At 39.4% G+C, this 19646-nt stretch overlaps 2 protein-coding genes across 3 annotated transcripts in view; both read right to left on the bottom strand.

Moving 5' to 3' along the window:
* SNAPC1 (small nuclear RNA activating complex polypeptide 1) overlaps window positions 1-10305 on the bottom strand; it is a 35668-nt gene extending 25363 nt beyond the window's left edge. For both annotated transcript variants that reach the window (XM_047767490.1, XM_047767491.1), the window contains exons 1-3: window positions 9439-10305; window positions 8311-8453; window positions 943-1281 (exon numbers count right to left, since the gene is read on the bottom strand). In XM_047767490.1, the coding sequence (XP_047623446.1) occupies window positions 943-1250 (308 nt within the window). In that variant the 5' untranslated portion in view covers window positions 1251-1281; window positions 8311-8453; window positions 9439-10305. The remainder of the gene's footprint in view (window positions 1-942; window positions 1282-8310; window positions 8454-9438) is intronic.
* A 2799-nt stretch (window positions 10306-13104) lies between these two features.
* The window catches only part of HIF1A (hypoxia inducible factor 1 subunit alpha), a 50207-nt gene continuing 43665 nt past the window's right edge, over window positions 13105-19646 (bottom strand). Inside the window, exons 11-15 of the mRNA XM_047767489.1 lie at window positions 19421-19543; window positions 18862-19286; window positions 15833-15941; window positions 15165-15291; window positions 13105-14417 (exon numbers count right to left, since the gene is read on the bottom strand). Of these exons, the coding sequence (XP_047623445.1) occupies window positions 14266-14417; window positions 15165-15291; window positions 15833-15941; window positions 18862-19286; window positions 19421-19543 (936 nt within the window). The 3' untranslated portion in view covers window positions 13105-14265. The remainder of the gene's footprint in view (window positions 14418-15164; window positions 15292-15832; window positions 15942-18861; window positions 19287-19420; window positions 19544-19646) is intronic.

Below are 19646 nucleotides of genomic sequence, written 5' to 3'. Positions count from 1 at the left end.
TTTAATGCTCAGAACTGCAATATGAGGTATTATCACTACTCTATTTTACAGATAAGGAAGCTCAGGCAAGCAAATCAGTCAGTTAGTGGACTCTGATTCAAATTCAGGCAGCTGGACTCTATAATCTGTGCTCTTAACCACTACACTATACTGCCTTCTGAACTACACACAATAAAGTGTGGTTAACTCAAAGGGTAAAATAAGTGCAGAGTGCTTCAGGGGGGAAAAAGAGCATAAACACTCTACCTAGTCTAGAAGGGCAAAGAAAGACAGGCTTCCCTGAGGAACTGTTATTTGTTAAACCTGACTGAAGAATAAGGTGACCAGGCAAAGCAAGCTGGGGGAAAGCTCCAGGCTGAGGGCGTGAGCGTGTGGCTGGAGAAAACTGGCAGATGAAGCTACAGCGATGGGCAGAGGCCAGGTACGGAGGGCCCTGCTAGGGAATCTGAGCTGTATTCCAAAGGCCAGGGAAACCACTGAAGGGAGGGAAGCAGGGGCGTGACATGATCAAATCTGTACTTTAGTAAGATAAATTGGGTGGCTAGATAAAAGAAAAATGAATTCAATCGAGCAGGGGCTTTGCTTATGTGTTTGTTTTGTTTTTAAACATGAAGTTCTTAGAAAACAAGACTAGAGGAGAGCAAATGATTGAGATTGACCTGGGTTACCATGAGCAGTGAAGGTGGAGAGAAGAGTTTAGAAGGGAGGCCAAGTAGAAATATACTCCGGAGAAGGCCGCAAAAGGACGGAACCCAAGACAACGAAACCGCCCAGAGAAAAGCGCGTAGCCGAGCCTAGGCGAAGGCCGGGGAGAGATGGAGGGGAGCGTTCAGAGACTACTGCTCCTCTCCGCCCTTCCCTGGTGCCGGGCAGCAGAGGGAATGAAATCTGCAACACCCTCTAAACTGGGAAAGAGGCGGGTAGTGCACCATAAACACCCACCAGAAGATGGTCCCGAACTTCATCTTCCTCCAGAGTTCGGTGAAGTCCTCGAAGCGCACGCTGTCCATCTTTTGGAAGCGGCTGAGCAGCGCCTCACAGTCCGTCTGCAAGCCTGCGGGAGTCCCCATGTCTGATAGTCGCCAACCACGCACCACAAACGTTACCCAGCCGGCAGCGGTAGCCGAGGAAACCAGGCTCAGACGCTCCGCCCCTACGACGTGACGCACACGCTCTTTGTGACGCGTTTCCGGCCCCTGCAGAACCATCTCCGGTGGAGTCCGCCCGATTACGCGATGGTTACTGCGCATGCGTTGTTTCGTCTGTTTTCGCCCCTCCGCTCTTAGAAGAGTAAAATGAGTGCTTAAAATTTCACTTTAGAAATTTACATCTCAAGTGGCATGTGAGTCCAAGAAGGATTTCAAGTCTATATTAGGGTAGTTTATGCAAATTGGTATTATCCTCACTTAGTCTCCTTTAAAGTGATTTTTAGAGTGACAGTAGTCAATTTTTACAGCTGGGGCAGAACAGTTCCCAGCCTCCGCCAACTCCTCGTGGAAAGAAGATCTAAATAGGGTTTACTAAAAAGTAGACTGTACTCATTCTCTTATAGTCTATACCCACATAAAGTGGTGCTTAATGTGCGGCTCTCTCCTTGTAGCCCTAGCAGTTGTCTGCTACCACTCTTGAGACACTCTTAAACATCTTCCCACCACCACCCGAAATGACTAGCACAGTAGCAGAAAGTACTGCATCCGCTTTATATATACATTGATTATTTGGCTGAATTGACTGTACAGGCCACCTCCTAGCATCTCTCAGGAACTAGCTATGGGAGTAGTGTTTTGTACCTTTCACTATTTCTGTGATTGCAAGGCATACTATTTTTATTCTTTAGAAAGAATATGCTAATATAAAAGCATTGGACTGTCTATGGATGTTCAACACACTCAACTTTCCTGATCAATCATTGTTTATCTTAAATTTTATGTTTAATATTTTATGTATTATAGGAAAACTTATGTGACATAAGAAGTGTAGCACTGGAGTTTCCATTGTGCACAACAAATGAATCCAACTAGTATCCATGAGGATGCAGGTTCAATCTCTGCTTGTCTCAGTGGGTTGGGGATCCCGAGTTGCCATGAGCTGTGGTGCAGGTCACAGACATGGCTGGGATCACCACCTTATTGTGTAGGCTGGCAGCTGTGGCTCTGATTCAAACCCTAGCCTGGGAACTTCCATATGCTGCAGGTGTGACCCGCCCCCCCCCCCCCAAAAGCAAAAAAGAAAGAAAGAAGGAAAGAAGGAAGGAAGGAAGGAAAGGAAGGAAGGAAGGAAGGAAGGAAGGAAAAGAAAAGCACTAAAATGGACACCTGTATACCTTCTGTATAGGAACCAGAACATGACTAACACTGTCCCATCAATCTGTGAATTCCTTCTCTAACCTATTCTCCTGCCTACGCCATTACCTTGGTAACAACTACCTTATTTTGAGTCTCACTCTCTTATAACTATTTTAATCACATATGTATGGCTCACTCAACAATATATTGTTTACTTGTGGTTGGTTTTGAGTTTTATGAAAATGGTACTGAAATTTCTAATGTATATTTTTTGAATTGCTTTTAAGTTTAATAATTTTTTCTGATTCACTTGTTATTTCTGTAGCTATAATTCATTTTCACCGCTGCCTAATGTTCCATTGTGTGAATATACAGTTTATCCATTATTTCCTGAATGCAAATTGAGGTGGGTTCCAGATCTTGCTGTTATAAATAGTATTACTATTAACACTTTGGTACCTGACTCCTCTTATATGTAGGATTGCCAGATAAAATACATGAGACCAAATGAAATCTTAAATTTCATATCGGCTAAAAGAATTTTTCATTTTTTATCTTAAATACAATTTAAGATAAAATGTGTTTAATATGTGATTTTTGATTTGTGTTTAATATGTGATTTATGATTATATGTTGCATGACTCTATATATATCCAGGAGTGGAACTGTTTGATGATAATGAGTGCAAATGTAAAACTTTTTTTTTGCAAACGTAAAACTTAACAAGACTGGTTTACACTTTACCGTCAGAGTATGAGAGTTCCCAATTCAGCCATATCATATCAGAAATTTCAGGAGTTCCTGTCTTGGCACAGCGGAAACGAATCCAACTAGGAACCATGAAGTTGTGGGTTCGATCCCTGGCCTCCCTCAGTGGGTTAAGAATCTGGCGTTGCCGTGGCTATGGCATAGGCCAGCGGCTACAGTTCTGATTAGACCCCTAGCTTGGGAACCTCCATATGCCAAGGGTGTGACCCTAAAAAGACAAAAGAAAAAAAGAAACTTGGTATCTAACTCTGGTCTTAAGATGCATTTTTCTGATATAATGGTTATACATCTTCTCAAATTCTAATTTTGTATTCATATTTCCTCCACTGTGAAATTCTTCTTTATATATTTTTCAATTGGGTTATTTGCCTTATTGATTTGTAGCATATATTTTGACTACTAAATTGATGTTTATATATATATATATTACAATTATCTTTTCCCAGTTTGTGGCTTTTTGTTTTTGTTTGTTTTTTTTTGGCCATGCCCACAGCATATGGAGTTCCCAGGGCAGGAAAGAAACCTGGAACTCCTGTGACTTGTATTTATGTACTATCTTTATGATGACTTTTGATGTACAGGAATTTTTATTTTTAGTGTAGTGAATTTTTTTAATCTTTTGGCTATAAATATTTTATTTGAGATACTGACTTCTGCTGGTCTGCAAACTTTTTAAATCTTTTCTCACCGAAGTACAGAAATTGAGAAGAAGTGTTTGCAAACTTTAAACAGCAATTTGACTAAGTAATTTCATGTCTGTTGAATCTAATGACTTTTAAAAATGGACTTGTATTTGGTGTGAATTTTTTAATTTCAGTTTTATGGTAACTTATTTTATTTTAGTTTACAAAAGTACTAGTCCATAATAGTTTGGGGAGAAATGGTTTGTTATTGCCAATAGTTTGAGAAGCACTGCTGTACGGCATTTTAGCCCACATTCTATTGGCCAGAACTCAGTCACATGGCACCACACAGGCACAAAGAGACCTGGAAATGTGGTCCCTAACTGGGATGCCTTTTCCCAGCAACAACTCCAATCCATGGAAAAGGTACATAATCTTTGTTGGACTGCCAACATCACTGCCACAATTTTATTCCAAAATCTGTGCTGCCCTTCATTTTTAATCCACCAAAATCCATCTAAAAGTGATTTCTATGTATGGTATGAGTTGAGGATCCAATTTCACTTTATTCTGTATGTATAACTATATGTATGTGCATTTTCCGTATGTATAATTTTCCAGTACCTGTGACTGAATAGTTCATCTTTTCCCACTAATCCAAAAAGTCACTTCTGCCATGTATCAAGTGTGCAGGGCTAACTGAGGCCAGTACACAACTGTATGGTTCTGAACCTGTTGCTGACATACCAAAGTATTTCCATCACTGTTAGTATACAATCACAGTATAGTCACTTCTAATCACCCTCAAACTCCTGATTTGGGCCACCTAGGCCCCTCCCCCTAACTTTCCCAAAATCCAAAAAAAATGAAATGGTTAAGTTTGGCACAGGAAGGTGCCAGCTTTAGCCTGTTTCTGGGGTTACTATTTACTTCCAAAGGTCAATTTGAATTTTGCTACAGAAATACCATACTCTAAATACCACAGATATTTTTTAATCTGGGAAGGAACGTTCTTTTGTCTTATTCTTCTTAGGGTATATTGATTATTTTGGACTTTTGCTTTTTCATATACATTTTAAATTCAACTTGTCAAGTTTCTCTAATAGTACCTTGGGATTTTGATTGAACTGCATTAAATCCATGTCAGTTTGGAAAGGATAACATTTTCTTTTCTTTTTTTTTCAGGGCCGAACCTGAGGCATATGGAAGTTCCCATGCTAGAGGACAAATCAGAGCTACAGCTCTGGGCCTACACCACAGCCATAGCAATGCCAGATCGCTGACCCACTGAGCGAGGCCAGGGATTGAACCTGCATCCTCATGGTTACTAGTCCAATTTGTTTCTGCTGTGCGACAACGGAAACTCCGGAAAGGAAACATTTTTATCATATGGAGTGTCCATATTTGTAAACATTCAAGTAATCTTTAGCATCTTCAATAAAGTTCTATAGTTTTTATTGTGAATGGATCAATGTCCTGAGGCTAGGCACAGAGCCAGCTTGGGATGACAATGGTTTCAACAGGGCTCTTGTCTCTTTCCCTGATCTCTCCGTTAAACTGACTGCCTCTTTGAGTAGCACACCCAGCTATTAGGCTCCACTAATTGCTGATTGCTCTACTGCTTCTGACAATGTCCTAGGGGCATGAATTGCTCCATAGTTTAATCCGATTACATTTAGTTTTCTTTACAGAGATAGCCTTTGAGTCCGGTCTTGAGCTTTGTTCTGATCCCAAGTTGTCTCTTTGCCAGGCTTTCTCTGGTAAACTAGCGGGTCTGGAGTTTAACTTCCTGCTGCTGCATGCAGCTACCAGCATCCTCTTAATTACTTTACCATCAGAATATGCATTATTTTCAAGAGCACCCTTAGGTTTTAATTTCCTCACACCCTTCCAAATGAAGTCAGTTCCTCTGTGGAGAGCTTCAGAGTTCTCTGCTGTAATGGACTTTTCTCTCCCACTGGGCAAAATCTCTGATCAAGATGGGAATGGGGAAGAAGTGCCCCTTTTCTTTTAGAGCCATACACTACCCCTGCTTTATAAGCAGGGCTCTGGAAGAGGACAGTAGCTTCTGTTCCCAGGCTGCCTCTCCTGGCCTGGAACTCATGAGTAAGCTGTGTAAGCTGAAGTTGTTTGGGGCCCCAGCACTGCTGGCCTCCTGACCCTGGGATAGAGCCTCTCTTCTATGAGTAATGTCTCTCTAATCTCTAGCACCCATTTATTGGAATTTAGCCTTTGCAACATTACGCTAAGGAGGATGAAAATGCTGGCAGCCTGTCTCTCCCAGGAGATCCACAGCCCTTTACTGAGATCTAGGGGAAGAAAGACTGTCATCTTCTTGGCCACGGCCACCCAGAGTGGAGCTTCTGTTACACTGAGTGGGGGGTGGGGTTGGGGTTGGAGGTCATAGCTCAAGTGCCACTGACTCTCGCTGTTCTTACCAAGATTTAGTAGATGTTCTTGAATAAATGTTTCTACATCTGCTGTATTCCTTTCAACGTCAAGAAACTTTTTTTTTTTTTTTTTTTTGCTTTTTAGGGCCACACCCGCGCCATATGGAGGTTCCCAGGATAGGGATCAAATCGGAGTGTAGCTGCCGGCCTATGCCACAGCCGCAGCAACACCAGATCCGAGCCACATCTGCAACCTATACCACAACTCGTGGCAATGCCAAATCCTTAACCCACTGAGCAAGGCCAGGGATCGAACCTGCATCCTCATGGATGCTAGTCAGATTCATTAACCACTGAACCACGACGGGAACTCCAGTGTCAAGAAATTTTAAATGCTTGTTGTCTAAAATATTCACCAGTTGTAGGTGTTTCCTGGGGAGTAACTCCATAGAGCTCCTCATACTGCCATTTTCCTGGGGATGCATGTAAAGGCATAACTCTGGTCCTCAAGTTGCTCCCCATCTAAAGTAGAACTCACCTCAAGAAGATAACTATCATTTTAGTGTGATATGAAAGAGATGAGCACAGTGCAACATGGAAACACCTAGGAGAAACTCCTAAGCAGTCCTTTATTCGTGTCTGTGACCTACACCGCAGCTCACAGCAATGCTGGATCCTTAACCTACTGAGTGAGGCCAGGGGTCAAACCCGAATCCTCATGGATAACTAATCAGATTCATTTCCAGTGCACCACAACAGGAACTCCCTAACCAGTCCTTTAGAAAGGAAAAGCTTTCTAATGTAAGAACTGAATCATGAAAAATGAGGGAAAGAATTAAGATGAAGATGAAAATAGGAAGAGTGCTACATATGTAGAAAAAACCAAATGTAAATGTGCAAAGAGGTAAGAGACAAAGTTGGGAGGTTTTATCATCGCAGCATAGCATGCAAAGGTAAGAAGTTGCAATATTTGGAAAAACAGGCAGGGGAATCCCAAGGCTTGGCATGCTTTGTGTCGGGAGACTTTCCCCCTGGATTTCTCAGTGTTCTTGTACATTCTGAGCCTACTGAGTGAAGATGCTTGACTAGAGGTCCTTAAATGACTCATAAAAACTTCAGTTGTCGGAGTTCCTGTCGTGGCGCAGTGGTTACCGAATCTGACTAGGAACCATGAGGTGAGGGTTCGGTCCCTGCCCTTGCTCAGTGGGTTAATGATCCGGCGTTGCCGTGAGCTGTGGTGTAGGTTGCAGACACGGCTCGGATCCTGCGTTGCTGTGGCTCTGGCATAGGCCAGCGGCTACAGCTCCGACTGGACCCCTAGCCTGGGAACCTCCATATGCCGCGGGAGTGGCCCAAGAAATAGCTAAAAAGACAAAAAAAAAACCCCAAACAAACAAACAAAAAAAACCCTTCAGTTGTGTTTGTCCAATTACAGCTGAATGCCTGAGGACCTCCAGAATGCGAATTAACCATACTCTTGACGGCAGGCACGACACTCTAGAATATTCCTATCACCCATACATCTTAGAATGACATTGTCTTAGTCCATTCAAGCTGCTAAAACAAAATACCAAACACTGGGTAGTTTATAAACAACAAACATTTATTCCTCCCAGTTCTAGAGCTGGAAGTCCAAGACCAGAATCCTGGCAGTCAGTGCTCACTGGTGAGAGCCCTATTCCTTGTCGCAGATCCCTAACTTCTTGTATCCTCCAGAGGCCAAAGGGCACAGATCCCTTTTATGTGGTTCCACCCAGAGTCCCCTCCTCTGCTGATACTATCATTTTGGAGATCAGATTTCAACATATAAATTTTGAGGGGCCATAAACATTTAGAGTACAGCAAACATCTCAGACGCACTCAACGCTCAGTCATTGTTCTTTGAATAAATGGATTTCACTGGAAGAGCTAGAACATGGTCCCATTTTCCCCAGTCCATTCCTCTGATAATTTCTTCTCTGGTCTCCATGTCACTGGATAGCCTCTCCCATGTTCAATCACATGTGAGTTGCCCTTGTGCAAGTGGACAACTTGGGATTGGAAAGTTTTAGGAGTAATCAAAGATGAAGTGGATGGGAACCGCGCTCTGAAGGAAATAAAGAGTTTAGTAGGGGAGGGAACACAGGCAGAAATGATCACAGACAGTTAAAAGAAGAGAGAAGTAAAGTGAAAGGGCTAAAGGTGAAATTCAGAGACGGCAAATATTTACAGCTGAATTTGCCCAGGAAGTAGCAAGACACTTACCTACCCAGGCTGTGCTGGCTCCTGTCTAAATTGCAATGCGAGTAGCTTACTTCAGTTGGGTTTTTGCTTTGAATATTCTACCAGCAGGCTGGAGAGTCGGACGACACGTTACAATGGCTTACCTCAAATCTTGCTCAGTGCTCCTATTAAAGCGTATCATAATCAGTTGTGTACAGAACCATTAAAAAAAAAGTTTCAAAGAGCCAATAATATTATCCAAAAATACATTTTAAGGATCTCTACACAAAACAGTTTTCTTATTGGACCTTGATAGCTTGTTTGGAGATTCTAGCAGAGGAGCGCAGCTACTCATATACCCTTGACCCAAGAATGGTTCTCCTCTATCGGGGATGGTTATCCTCTTTGCCTAAACACACAGCTTCAGGAGGGACACTCGTGGAGCAATGAGGGAGGAAGGGGACACCCGCCTAGGCAGCCAGATCAGCCGAATCAATGGGGTGACAGATGTCGTAGCCAGATGGCCCTCACATCCCCAAAACAGGTTTCTTCATGTTTTAACATTTCAAAGATCTCTCAAAAATATTTGACTTAACAGCGTCCTAGCCTACTTGTCAGGCTATATGTGATGTTTCTCAATTTTCAAAAATGCGTTTCCCTTTGGGATGAACATTACAGCACTGCTCCCATTTCACCAACCCCACCCTCACTCCCACCCCCTGGTCTGTGCTCCTCTGTAAAGAATCACCAGTTTATAGGGATTTATTAAGCATTCATAAAACCACAAGAGTTACAGCACTCTCCCTAAATGGCACCTCTCTTAATTAAACACAAACATAATGACTGAGGCTACAGATCAGGTTTTATTAGATAAAAAAAATTTTTTAAAACACCTCGAGCACTTTTTTAAATGTTAAAATTTAAAGAGAAATTTTAATGTCCTACTTTTTAGGAAATTCTACTTGAAAAACCATAAACAATGAATTTTTCTGAAAAAATACAAATAAATGTAAAATATAGTCAGCTGTGGATATACAGAGGCGAGGTTTTTTTTTTTTTTTTTTATTCTAAACAATACCCGGCTCCATACTTGACAACAAACTGCGCAATCATAACCTATTAATCACAGGAGATTAAGGCCCCAAGTTTTTCCTTTTTCCGTAAACTCACCTCCCTTCTGTCCAACAAGATTATCTTCTCCCAAAGGATTCTCAATAGCCGGCTTTGATAAAGTGCAGACACACAACGAATTCAAACAACTGAAGCAAAAAAAATCCCAAACCAAAAGAAAACCAACAAAAATAAAACCCACCTGAGGCGGCTAAAGTTTCCATTTACTTAAATCTGGCATATTTCAAAGTGCTTTAAATAAACGAAGTCTTTGAGCGCCTTAAAAATGTTCAAATAAACCCACAGCTTCTCTGTTTTTGACAGACTTGGTCGATGAGGACTAATTTTTTAAAAAAACTGTTACACCGATGCCCAATCTGCTAGGCGACCCGTCGGTATTTTTCTGTCCTAAAGGGCACAGATTCACATTGCAATGCACTTGCCTGGGAGCATTTGCCAAGCACACTTCCCGTCCCAAAAATCTCCCCACGTCCCCCGCCCCCCAACCCAACATCCCAAACCACCAAGTTTGGGGAAGGGCAGACAGCAGAAGTCGACAAGACACGGAAGACAAAGGGCAGTGCGGAGCCCGCGCCCCCGCCCGCGCGCGCGCATCCCCAGGCCGGGCGGTGGCGTCTCCACATGCGCTCGCACACGTAGGCGGGAGCCGGGAGCAACCGACCGACCCGCTGCCAGGGCCGCCTCGTGCCGGCCCCACTCCTGGGCCGCAGGCCGCGGGCGGGGCCGGGGCTGCGGTGCTGCGCTCCGGCACGTACCGGGGCGGGGCCAGCAGCGCGGCGGGCGGGGTTTGGGGAAGTTTCTCCCCAAGGCTCCCGTTTCACATCCTTATCATGTAGGCACCCGGGCGCCGGGGACAGAAGGGGTGGCCGGTCCCTTCCGTATCCTTGCTATTTTCCCTGCTGAGGGTCTGACCACTGCCGCTCTCAGGCACCTGTCTTTCCTCTCCGTCCCGGAATGGAGCCAAGACAAGGGAATAAAAGAAATTAAATAGTACAAGGAGATCGGGTGTCTGAGCAGCGTCTTGGATAAAACCATCCACTACAGGTAAGAATAAAAATTATGTCCAAACCTCTGAAAGGTGTGAACACAACAAAGCTCCAGAAGGCGTTCATAGGAATGTTTTTGGTAAGGTGTAAGCGTTTATCTTACAGGGAGGCTATTTCATATCAAATTCTACAGATTGGGACTAATTCTCTGTAAAATGATCTGGGACAACAGGTTCAGCGCTATTTAAAGGGATGAAATATGAGCAAAGTGGTTAGTGGTAGACTTAAAAAAAAACACCCGAGTAAAATTTTTTTCTTTACATTTTTGTAGTTCCAGCTAGCAACATGTTTGCAAAAGTTTTATTTAACCGAATCCCTTTGCCTTAAAAAAATTTCATATTTTTTGCAACTTGTTTTTGACGTTACTAGGTTAGAAATGTGAACTTTTAGAATGCTTACGTTTCCACAAAGCAAATAATTTTAAGTTCATCTTTTTATGTATTTTTGAGGTTATAGGAGAAAACCAAGATTTAGGCAGTTGTAATACAAACTTAAAATAAATATATGCCATGCTGGCAGAACCATACCATATATTCATATAGCCTTTTATAGTTCATCTACATACTTTTCATCCACCATCTCATTTACCTGTGAGTAAATAATTTACCTTTCCATAATCAGACACCTGAATCTCTAGGTCAAACTCAAACCCACTAAATAGCACCAGAATACCACTTGTATTCATTTCCATAGATGCCTTCCATTCCTCTCATTGAACCTCTCATTGTCCTCTATGACTTCATTACTGTCAAGGGACACCTGCCCTCAGTTCCCTACTCCCTGATTGCTTTCTCCTAGTTGCCATTTAAGCAATTAATCAGGAAAAGGGCAGGTTCTCCCAGACCGGGTACACCCCACCAGTTCAGACGCTCTGAAATCCCTGGGAGGCCACCTCTCCAAGACAGTTTACTCATCTACAAAATGAGAAACAGGTACGAATTCATAGGGGTTTTCCAAAGATTGTGCCATAACATGCAAAATGTTTAGCACAAAGTTCAGCATCTAAATGAAATGTTAGATTCATTTAAACTCCTAATCTAAAAGCAGTTGTATCTAGCAGTGGTAGGCACTCTGGGGAACGCTTTTCAGTTCCAAAGTTAATATTGTGGCTTAGAAAAAAGGAACAAAAATGCTTGAACTCCTTTGCTATACTTTCTTCAGATGTGAAGACAGTACTATGGTCATTCACTCACAGGAAGGGAGACGACCTATCACAGGACTCTAGTTTCTGGGGTAGGGCTCTCCTTCTTGCATAAGAGCATTATTTATAAGGCCATTTGTGACGGTCTCTGAGAGGCTGGCACAATGCTGCCAGGACTGGATGGTTCTGCTATTTAAAATAGCTTGAAGCACTCCAGGGGGCTTGTTTTCTAAATGACTGTGGAGTAGATACTTGTTTTCTTCCAGCTTTATTGTTCGTTATGTCATTGCTTTACTGTCCTCATCTACATCGCTGCTCCCACAAGTCATTTCAGACTCCTGGAATGATCTCAAACCACTACTACTGCTCCCACAAGTCATTTCAGACTCCTGGAATGATCTCAAACCACTACTAATAATTGAAAACAATTAACTTCTAGATTTCAGCTGAAACTAATTTGCAACTAAAATAAGCAGAATTTTTTCTTCTATTTTGACCTGGGAATATTAAGCAATTACTTTATTCTAAAACACTATGTCTGGTACTATCTGTAATTAAATGTAGAACCACTTTGGAGCATAGTATTTGCAGGGAAATATGTAAAATCTTGGATCACCCTCCCCAGAATCTTGGATTCAGTCTTAGTATTGTAAACTTTTCCCAAATTTTCATGTAACTGTAATCACATTTTCTTCATTCTGAGATAAAAACAGCCTCCCAAGATTTGTTGCTTAGTTAATTTTATTCAGGGTATTTTGTCCCATAACCTCAGGGTACAAGGCCTAAGGCTCTGGCACTACCTATGTAATTTGTCCATAAAAATAATTTGCTGTTACTTCTCAGAGCAGAGATTCACTGTTTCCTTGTTATATCTTTTGCTGCTGATTTTTAAAATTCTAAGTGAGAATGTATTACTTTTACAGTCAGAAAAGAAATTTTGCTGTTTCATTTTAAGAACATAGGAGAAAATGAATAAAGCTATTTAAAAATTTTAAAACATACAGTATCATTAAGGCAGAAACAAAGCAGGTTTCCTTTTTTTTTCTAGTTTCATACTGGAGTCAGAAGTCCTAAGTTTAAATCTTTGGTCTGCCATGTATTGCCTTTAAGGTTTGGACAAATCATTTTATCATTTGAGGTCTAAATTTCTTCATCTGTGAATGACAATAATTAGAAATCTTTAGAAGAATTTCTAACCCTTACAACATTATGTAACTGTAATGTTCAAGATTTGCCTCACTCATCCCATTCATATAAAATTTTGTTTTACTTTAAGGTTCATAAATTCATAAGTGACAAGTTTCTTTTCTAAAAGCATACTTTTTTACAGTGGAACATTATGGTTTGTTATTATTTAACATTACATTAGGGCACAGTATAAATTAAGGTGATATCAGTGAAATAAATGTAGAAATAAGAGCAATGTAATATTCATAAATACTTAAACTGTTGGTAAACAATCTTATGAGTCAGAGGTGTTGAGGTAAATATTTTAACATAAAAGGTGATCAAAGGGGGCCTGGTCCACAGAAGATGTTTATTTGATGTAACAAAACAATACAGTTAGTGTTAGATCCAACCACAAAGAGCAAAAGGAATGAAAATTTGTACAATGCACATAGAAAAACAAGATTTTACTGTGACAACTATATATTTCTAAAATAATGTTTCTAAATTACTTAATTATTGAAATCTATATGAAAACAGAAGGATGTTAATAGCGACAAAGTGCATAAAACCAAACATCAAATTTTGAGCAAATTAACATACTAGGCAATTTTGCTAACAAAGCATGATTTTTTTTTCTTGTTCACAATCTGCTCAAAATACCTTTATACCAACAGGGTGGGCAGAACATTTAGGTTTAATATCAATTACACAATATTAGCATAAACTTTCACAACTACAGATAGGGTATTGTTTTCTTTTGGGCTGGCAAAGTGACTACAGAAACATCAGATCATTTCTCTGAATTGAGAATTTTATCCAAATAAATGCCACATACCTTCCAGATATATGCATATCTTTCTATATCATGTAAATGGCTTTACCCATTTAAATAATAAACCATACAAGCATTTAAGAATCATTATTATATGATTAACAATGTCATGTTCCAGGTTTAATAATTTCATAGGCCAAAAAAAATTTCTTCTTAAAACTAGTCTTATAAATGCAGAATATATTGCATGAGTAACTGCTGGTATTTTTTTAAGAAAATATATTGTGCAATTGTGGCTACTGTGTACTGCTGGCAAATCATTAGTTTATGTAAAATGTGAAAAAAATGAGTAAAAATTTTTCGAATTCATCATGATGAAAGGTTACTGCCTTCTTAAAAAATAATATTGGCATCTTATTAAAAATAATTCAATAAGGGACAAACTCCCTAGCCTGAAATAAATAAATAAAAAGGTGCATTTTAAAAATGATGCTACTGCAATGCAATGGTTTAAATACCAAAGAACCGTGAATGTGCTATCTGTGATCTGGCAATAAAGAACATACTAAAAAAGAGCATTAATGTAAATTAAGTAGAAAGGGGATCAAAATTGAACTAATAGAGTTTGTGCAGTATTTGTAGCCAGGCTTCTAAAATTAGATATAGAAAATATAAATAGACTGCTTTAGGTAATGAGCCACCAGTGTCCAAAAAAAGGAATGAGATTATGAAAAAACTCAGTTAACTTGATCCAAAGCTCTGAGTAATTCTTCACCCTGTAGTAGGTTTCTGCTGCCTTGTATAGGAGCATTAACTTCACAATCATAACTGGTCAGCTGTGGTAATCCACTCTCATCCATTGATTGCCCCAGGAGTCTACAGGCTAAATCTGAAAAACAAAGACATATCTAATTATTTATTTATCAATCAATGAATATTAAGTAGCTACTATGCCCTAGGTATTGGGGGAAATAAGGCAAATTCTGGAAGGGTTTTCAGTCTACTGGGTAAAACCACAATTATGTAAACAAGAAAGTGGTGTCAAGTGTTAACTGGTGCTATGTCACAAGTGTTTAAAGCATACACTGAAGGCATAAAGGAGTGTGATAAACCAATTTTAAAAGGCTTTAAAATATGTAAGTTTCAGCTTCTACTTAGTATTGATAGCACACAGATATACACAGATCTTTTTTTTTTTTTGTCTTTTTAGGGCCACACCCGTGGCATATGGAGGTTCCCAGGCTAGAGATCAAATTGGAGCTGAAGCTGCCAGCTTACGCCACAGCCACAGCAACTCGGTATCCAAGCCGCGTCTTCGACCTACACCACAGCTCACGGCAATGCCAGATCCTTAACCCACTGAGCGAGGCCAGGGATCAAACCTGTGCCCTCATGGATGCCAGTCAGATTTGTTAATCCACTGAGCCACGAGGGGAACTCCTAGACAGATCTTTAGAATTCTAAAAATTCAAAGTTCCATCTTAAAATATCTGTTACTGATCAAATAAAATGCAACCTTATTTTTTAATCTCACTAAAGAATGAAAACCACTCTCACTAGGAGTAAAGCTCATAAATAAAAGTTTCATATATTTTAATTCTCTTGTGATGTTCTAGGGCAGAAAGAATAAACTAACCAGAGGGTATTAAAATAATTGTCTTTTGCTCCGTTCCATTCTGTTCACTAGATTTGCATCCTTTTACACGTTTCCAAGAAAGTGATGTAGTAGTTGCACGATCATCTGGTTGCTGTAATAATGTTCCCTAAAAACAGTAAAGTTATTTCAATTTTACTATGTTGAATTTTTTAAAATCAAAAACTTTTAAATCAATGTAAATTTAACAATATGTAGGCAAGATTCTTAAATACTACTCTATTTTACATTAATTTTCTTAATACTACTATGATGAATTCATTTACCACTCATTATAGCAACAGTGTTATGTAAATGCTTTTCAGTTAATTTGGTCTGAAAATATCAGTATGGATTACCCCAGCATTGACTGTGTTTTGTGGGTAAGAAAGGAAAGTAACCTGAAGAGAAGAGAATGAGTCTTGGGGATGGAAATGAGGGGAGAACCTAATTTACTCAAAACACATCTCTAGCGTCTGGAATTTTTACATGGAGACTATATTCATTAAATGTTTGTATTTTTAAGAAAGAGTGTGTACAAAGTAAAAAAAAAAATGTACAACTTCTGAGAATGTAATGTCAGGACTTAGAAGATACAAGGAGTAACCTATATATTTAACTCAAATAGCACATTAGCTAGAAAAGAAAAGCAAACATACTGTCACACTTACAATTCCTACTGCTTGAAAAAGTGACCCATCATGTTCTATTTTTCGCTTTCTCTGAGCATTCTGAAAAGCGATTATCTTTGGATTTAGTTCTTCCTCAGGAACAGTAGTTCTGAAAAAAATTTTTTAAATAAAAATATGATTGATTTACTTAAAAAATATCCAATTAGCTTTTTTCAACAAAAACATATAATGCCTGTTTTCCAACATTAATATAATGTTATACATAAGATAATTTTCTTGATTATTCAAGTTTATTATCTTAGAAGCTAAAGTTCATTTTATAAAACAAAATTTCTTAACATATCTATTTCCCTATTAATAAAACAGAACTGAACAGAACTAAATTGATATCAAAGAGTTAAATATTGGGAGTTCCCATCGTGACTCAGTGGAAACGAATCTGACTAGCATCCATGAGGATGCAGGTTCCAACCCTGGCCCTGCTCAGTGGGTTAAGGATCTGGCATTGCCGGGAGTTGTGGTATAGGTCACAGATGTGGCTTGGATCTGGCACGTTGCTGTGGCTTTGGTGTAGGCCGGCAGCTATGGGAACCACCTTATGCCACGGGTGTGGCCCTAAAAAAACCAAAAAAGAAAAGAGAAAGAGTTAAATATTGCCCTTTCTTTTTATTGGCTGTACCCATGGCACACAGAAGTTCCCAGGGCAGGGACTGAACCTGCACCATAGCTGCAATGCATAGCAACGACAATGCCAGATCCTTAACCTGTTGCGCCACCAGGGAACTCCAATACTGGCCTTTCATTCCACCTAATACAGTTATTCTTGGGACTACTGTAATATAAGATCAATTTCACATTTGTGTTGTGTTTTCAGTTTATAAAACACTGCATGTTTATTAGGTTCATTTTAGCTTCACTCTACTCCCCAAGATAATACAGGTGTATAATGCACGTTCTAAAACATGTTATGTAACTTGTTCTGTTGCTAATTAGTTGCAGATAGGAAAGTACACTAGTGCACTGAAGGTCTCTTGACACCCACTCCTCTTCCCAGTGATCTTCCCACTAATCCATTTTGCCCTAGGTATTGATCTGATTATAAAACCTGATATGCACCTAAAATTAATACTAATGTTTTATGCATTAAGTACATCAATTTTGTTTTGTCTTTGTCAGAACCCCTCAACCCCCAACATAATCACAATAGTTGCAACTGCTCTCTTACATGCAGTCTTGTTTTATATTTTTGAAAAATTCCATAAAACCTTCAATATACAGACAAGTAAGCTTTTTAAAATTTTTATAAGTATTATATTTATTAAGTGTAATTCAGTCTATCATGTAAATATCTTAGTAGTAGTACATTTAATTATTTATTTTTAATCTTTGCTCTAAAGCTGCAAGTTGTCTAGTTTAACATAGCGCTTTGATTTTGCAAATTACCTACAGAGGTAGTAAAGAAAAAGCCTCCATGTAGTTCTGAAAGGTAAGTTCATTTCTTAAACATACTATATTGGAATTAATGTTTAAAAAAATTGCTGAAGTGATTATTTGTTGAACTTTGTTTTTGACAAGTACATAGTTATTCAGAAAACTGAATAACCCATGGTTCTCTGCAGCTCTAACTGTAAACCACAGATCATTGCCACTTCTACTGCTATATTCATTTATCTCCCCATCCAATATCTTTTATTGAAGCAAGGACTACATGTTAGGTATGGGAGTTAAGTATCAGTAACACAAAAATGTCCAAGACACTGCCACTGCCCAGAGGAACTCTAAAGTCAGTTAGTGATATAGTAAAAAAGTAGTATTAAGTACTCCTTTGTTAAAGACCCAGCTCTGGGAAGAGCCTCTCCTGGCATTCTAGGTCAAAGCAGTGATGCAGGGCAGGAGAGAAAAGCCCTAAACTCTGGAGATGGCAGTGCTTTTCCTATTGCTGTTGATACCTGGCTCAGTCTGGGCACCATAGAGAAGGAATTTCTCTTCTGCACACACTGCCCCACTGACTACAACTTCTTCCTCTGACTATAGCCTCAAATTTAAAATATGTCAAATCCTATTACGATTATACACAAAAATTATAACAAAGTTTGGTGGCATCCATATGTTTTTTCAAACTAAATCCATAGAAACAATGTCATAAAGCATGCTTAGATTCCTGTTGTAGCTCCTAAAAACCTATTTAAGCTATAATATAGCGAGTGTTCTATAATAAAAAGGAAAAATTAAAACAATTCTAACTATACATAAAATTTTTTTTAATGCTCGAAATATCTATACTGAATACTGAGGACTGAAGAATTATCAAGCTCAAGCTGGAATGGGGAACTGGAAGTTCTGGTAATGCAGCGGGTTAAGACTTGGGTGGCTGCTGTGTTGAGGGTTCAGTCCCTACAGGCCATGGGTGTGGACAAAAAAAAAAATGGAATGGGAAATTGGAATACCCTTAATTGGAAAGGCATTTGTCCCTGTAAGCTTAAAAAGAGCTCCAGGAAGTGGAGGCAGTGAGGATAGTTAGCTAGTCTGATTTAAGCAATCACAAGAAACTGGGCCAATTATTGTACATTTATAGAAGTTATTGGCTGAATTTGATTTTTAGAGGTATTAGAAGACCCTCCCTTCCACCTACATTTATTTAATTATTTATATACTATTTTTTGGCCAAACTTGGAAGCATATGGAAGTTCCCAGGCTAGGGACTGAGTCTGAGCCACAGTTGCGACCTGCACCACAGCTGCAGCAATACTGGATCCTTTAACCCTCTGTACCAGGCCAAGGAGTGCCTCCGTGGTGACCAGAGCTGCTGCAGTTGGATTCTTAACCCACTGCGCCATGGTGGGAACTCCCAGCCTTCTACATTTAGATAAGTGATACAATTATAAAATAATACACACACTAATTCAGAAAAGGCTTTCTGAATGCTTGCTTAAAGTTCAGAATTTGTATGTCAATTTTCTGTTCCATAAAGCATTTATGTCAGAAAGTTTGATGTGTTTATAAGTAATTTTCCATAATACACATTTCTTGAAAAATAAACAATGAACTATAATGTTACATATAAATACCTTTGACTCAAAGCGACAGATAACACATTAGGACTTCTTGGGTGAGATTTTTCTGTCTGTTCTATGACTCCTTTTCCTGCTCTGTTTGGTGAGGCTGTCCGACTTCCAGTATCACTGTATGGTGATGTTGTAGCACAAGTAGTTTCTTTAGGTACGTGGGGAGGAGATGGAAATGCAATCAGTATTTTAATGTCTTCCATACCATCTTTTGCCACTGTTTTTAATTCGTCAGTGGTGGCAGCTGGAGTGGTGGTAGTTACAGGAGGTTCTGGCATTGGAGTGGGCTGGAATACTGTAATTGTGCTCGCACTCTGAGGACTTGTAGAACTGCTTTCCAATGGTGACAACTGATCGAAGGAACGTAACTGGAAGTCATCATCCATTGGGATATAAGGAGCTAACATCTCCAAGTCTAAATCAGTGTCCTTTAAAATAACAAATATATGTATTTTTAGAATGGCCACACCTTATAAAAGAACACCAAGTTAAACCCAAAGCCATTTGAGAGTAAAAATTAATAAAGTTTAATAGAAAATATGTAATAAACAAATGTATATACCTGAGTAGAAAATGGATTCTTTGCCTCTGTGTCTTCAGCAAAAAGTTTCTCTACCAATTCCAACTTGAATTCATTGACCATATCACTATCCACATCAAAACAATATTCACTGGGACTGTTAGGCTGTAAAAAGAATTAATTACTTTTCCCTAAAGAAGCCTGCATAAATATTTTGCTAGTTGTTAGAATTTGTAAATTTGATCTCAGAGGATACACAATAAAGTCT

This window comes from Phacochoerus africanus, chromosome 2 (assembly GCF_016906955.1).
Source record: "Phacochoerus africanus isolate WHEZ1 chromosome 2, ROS_Pafr_v1, whole genome shotgun sequence".
NCBI lineage: Eukaryota > Metazoa > Chordata > Mammalia > Artiodactyla > Suidae > Phacochoerus > Phacochoerus africanus.
This window is presented reverse-complemented; position numbering and strand designations above follow the sequence as displayed.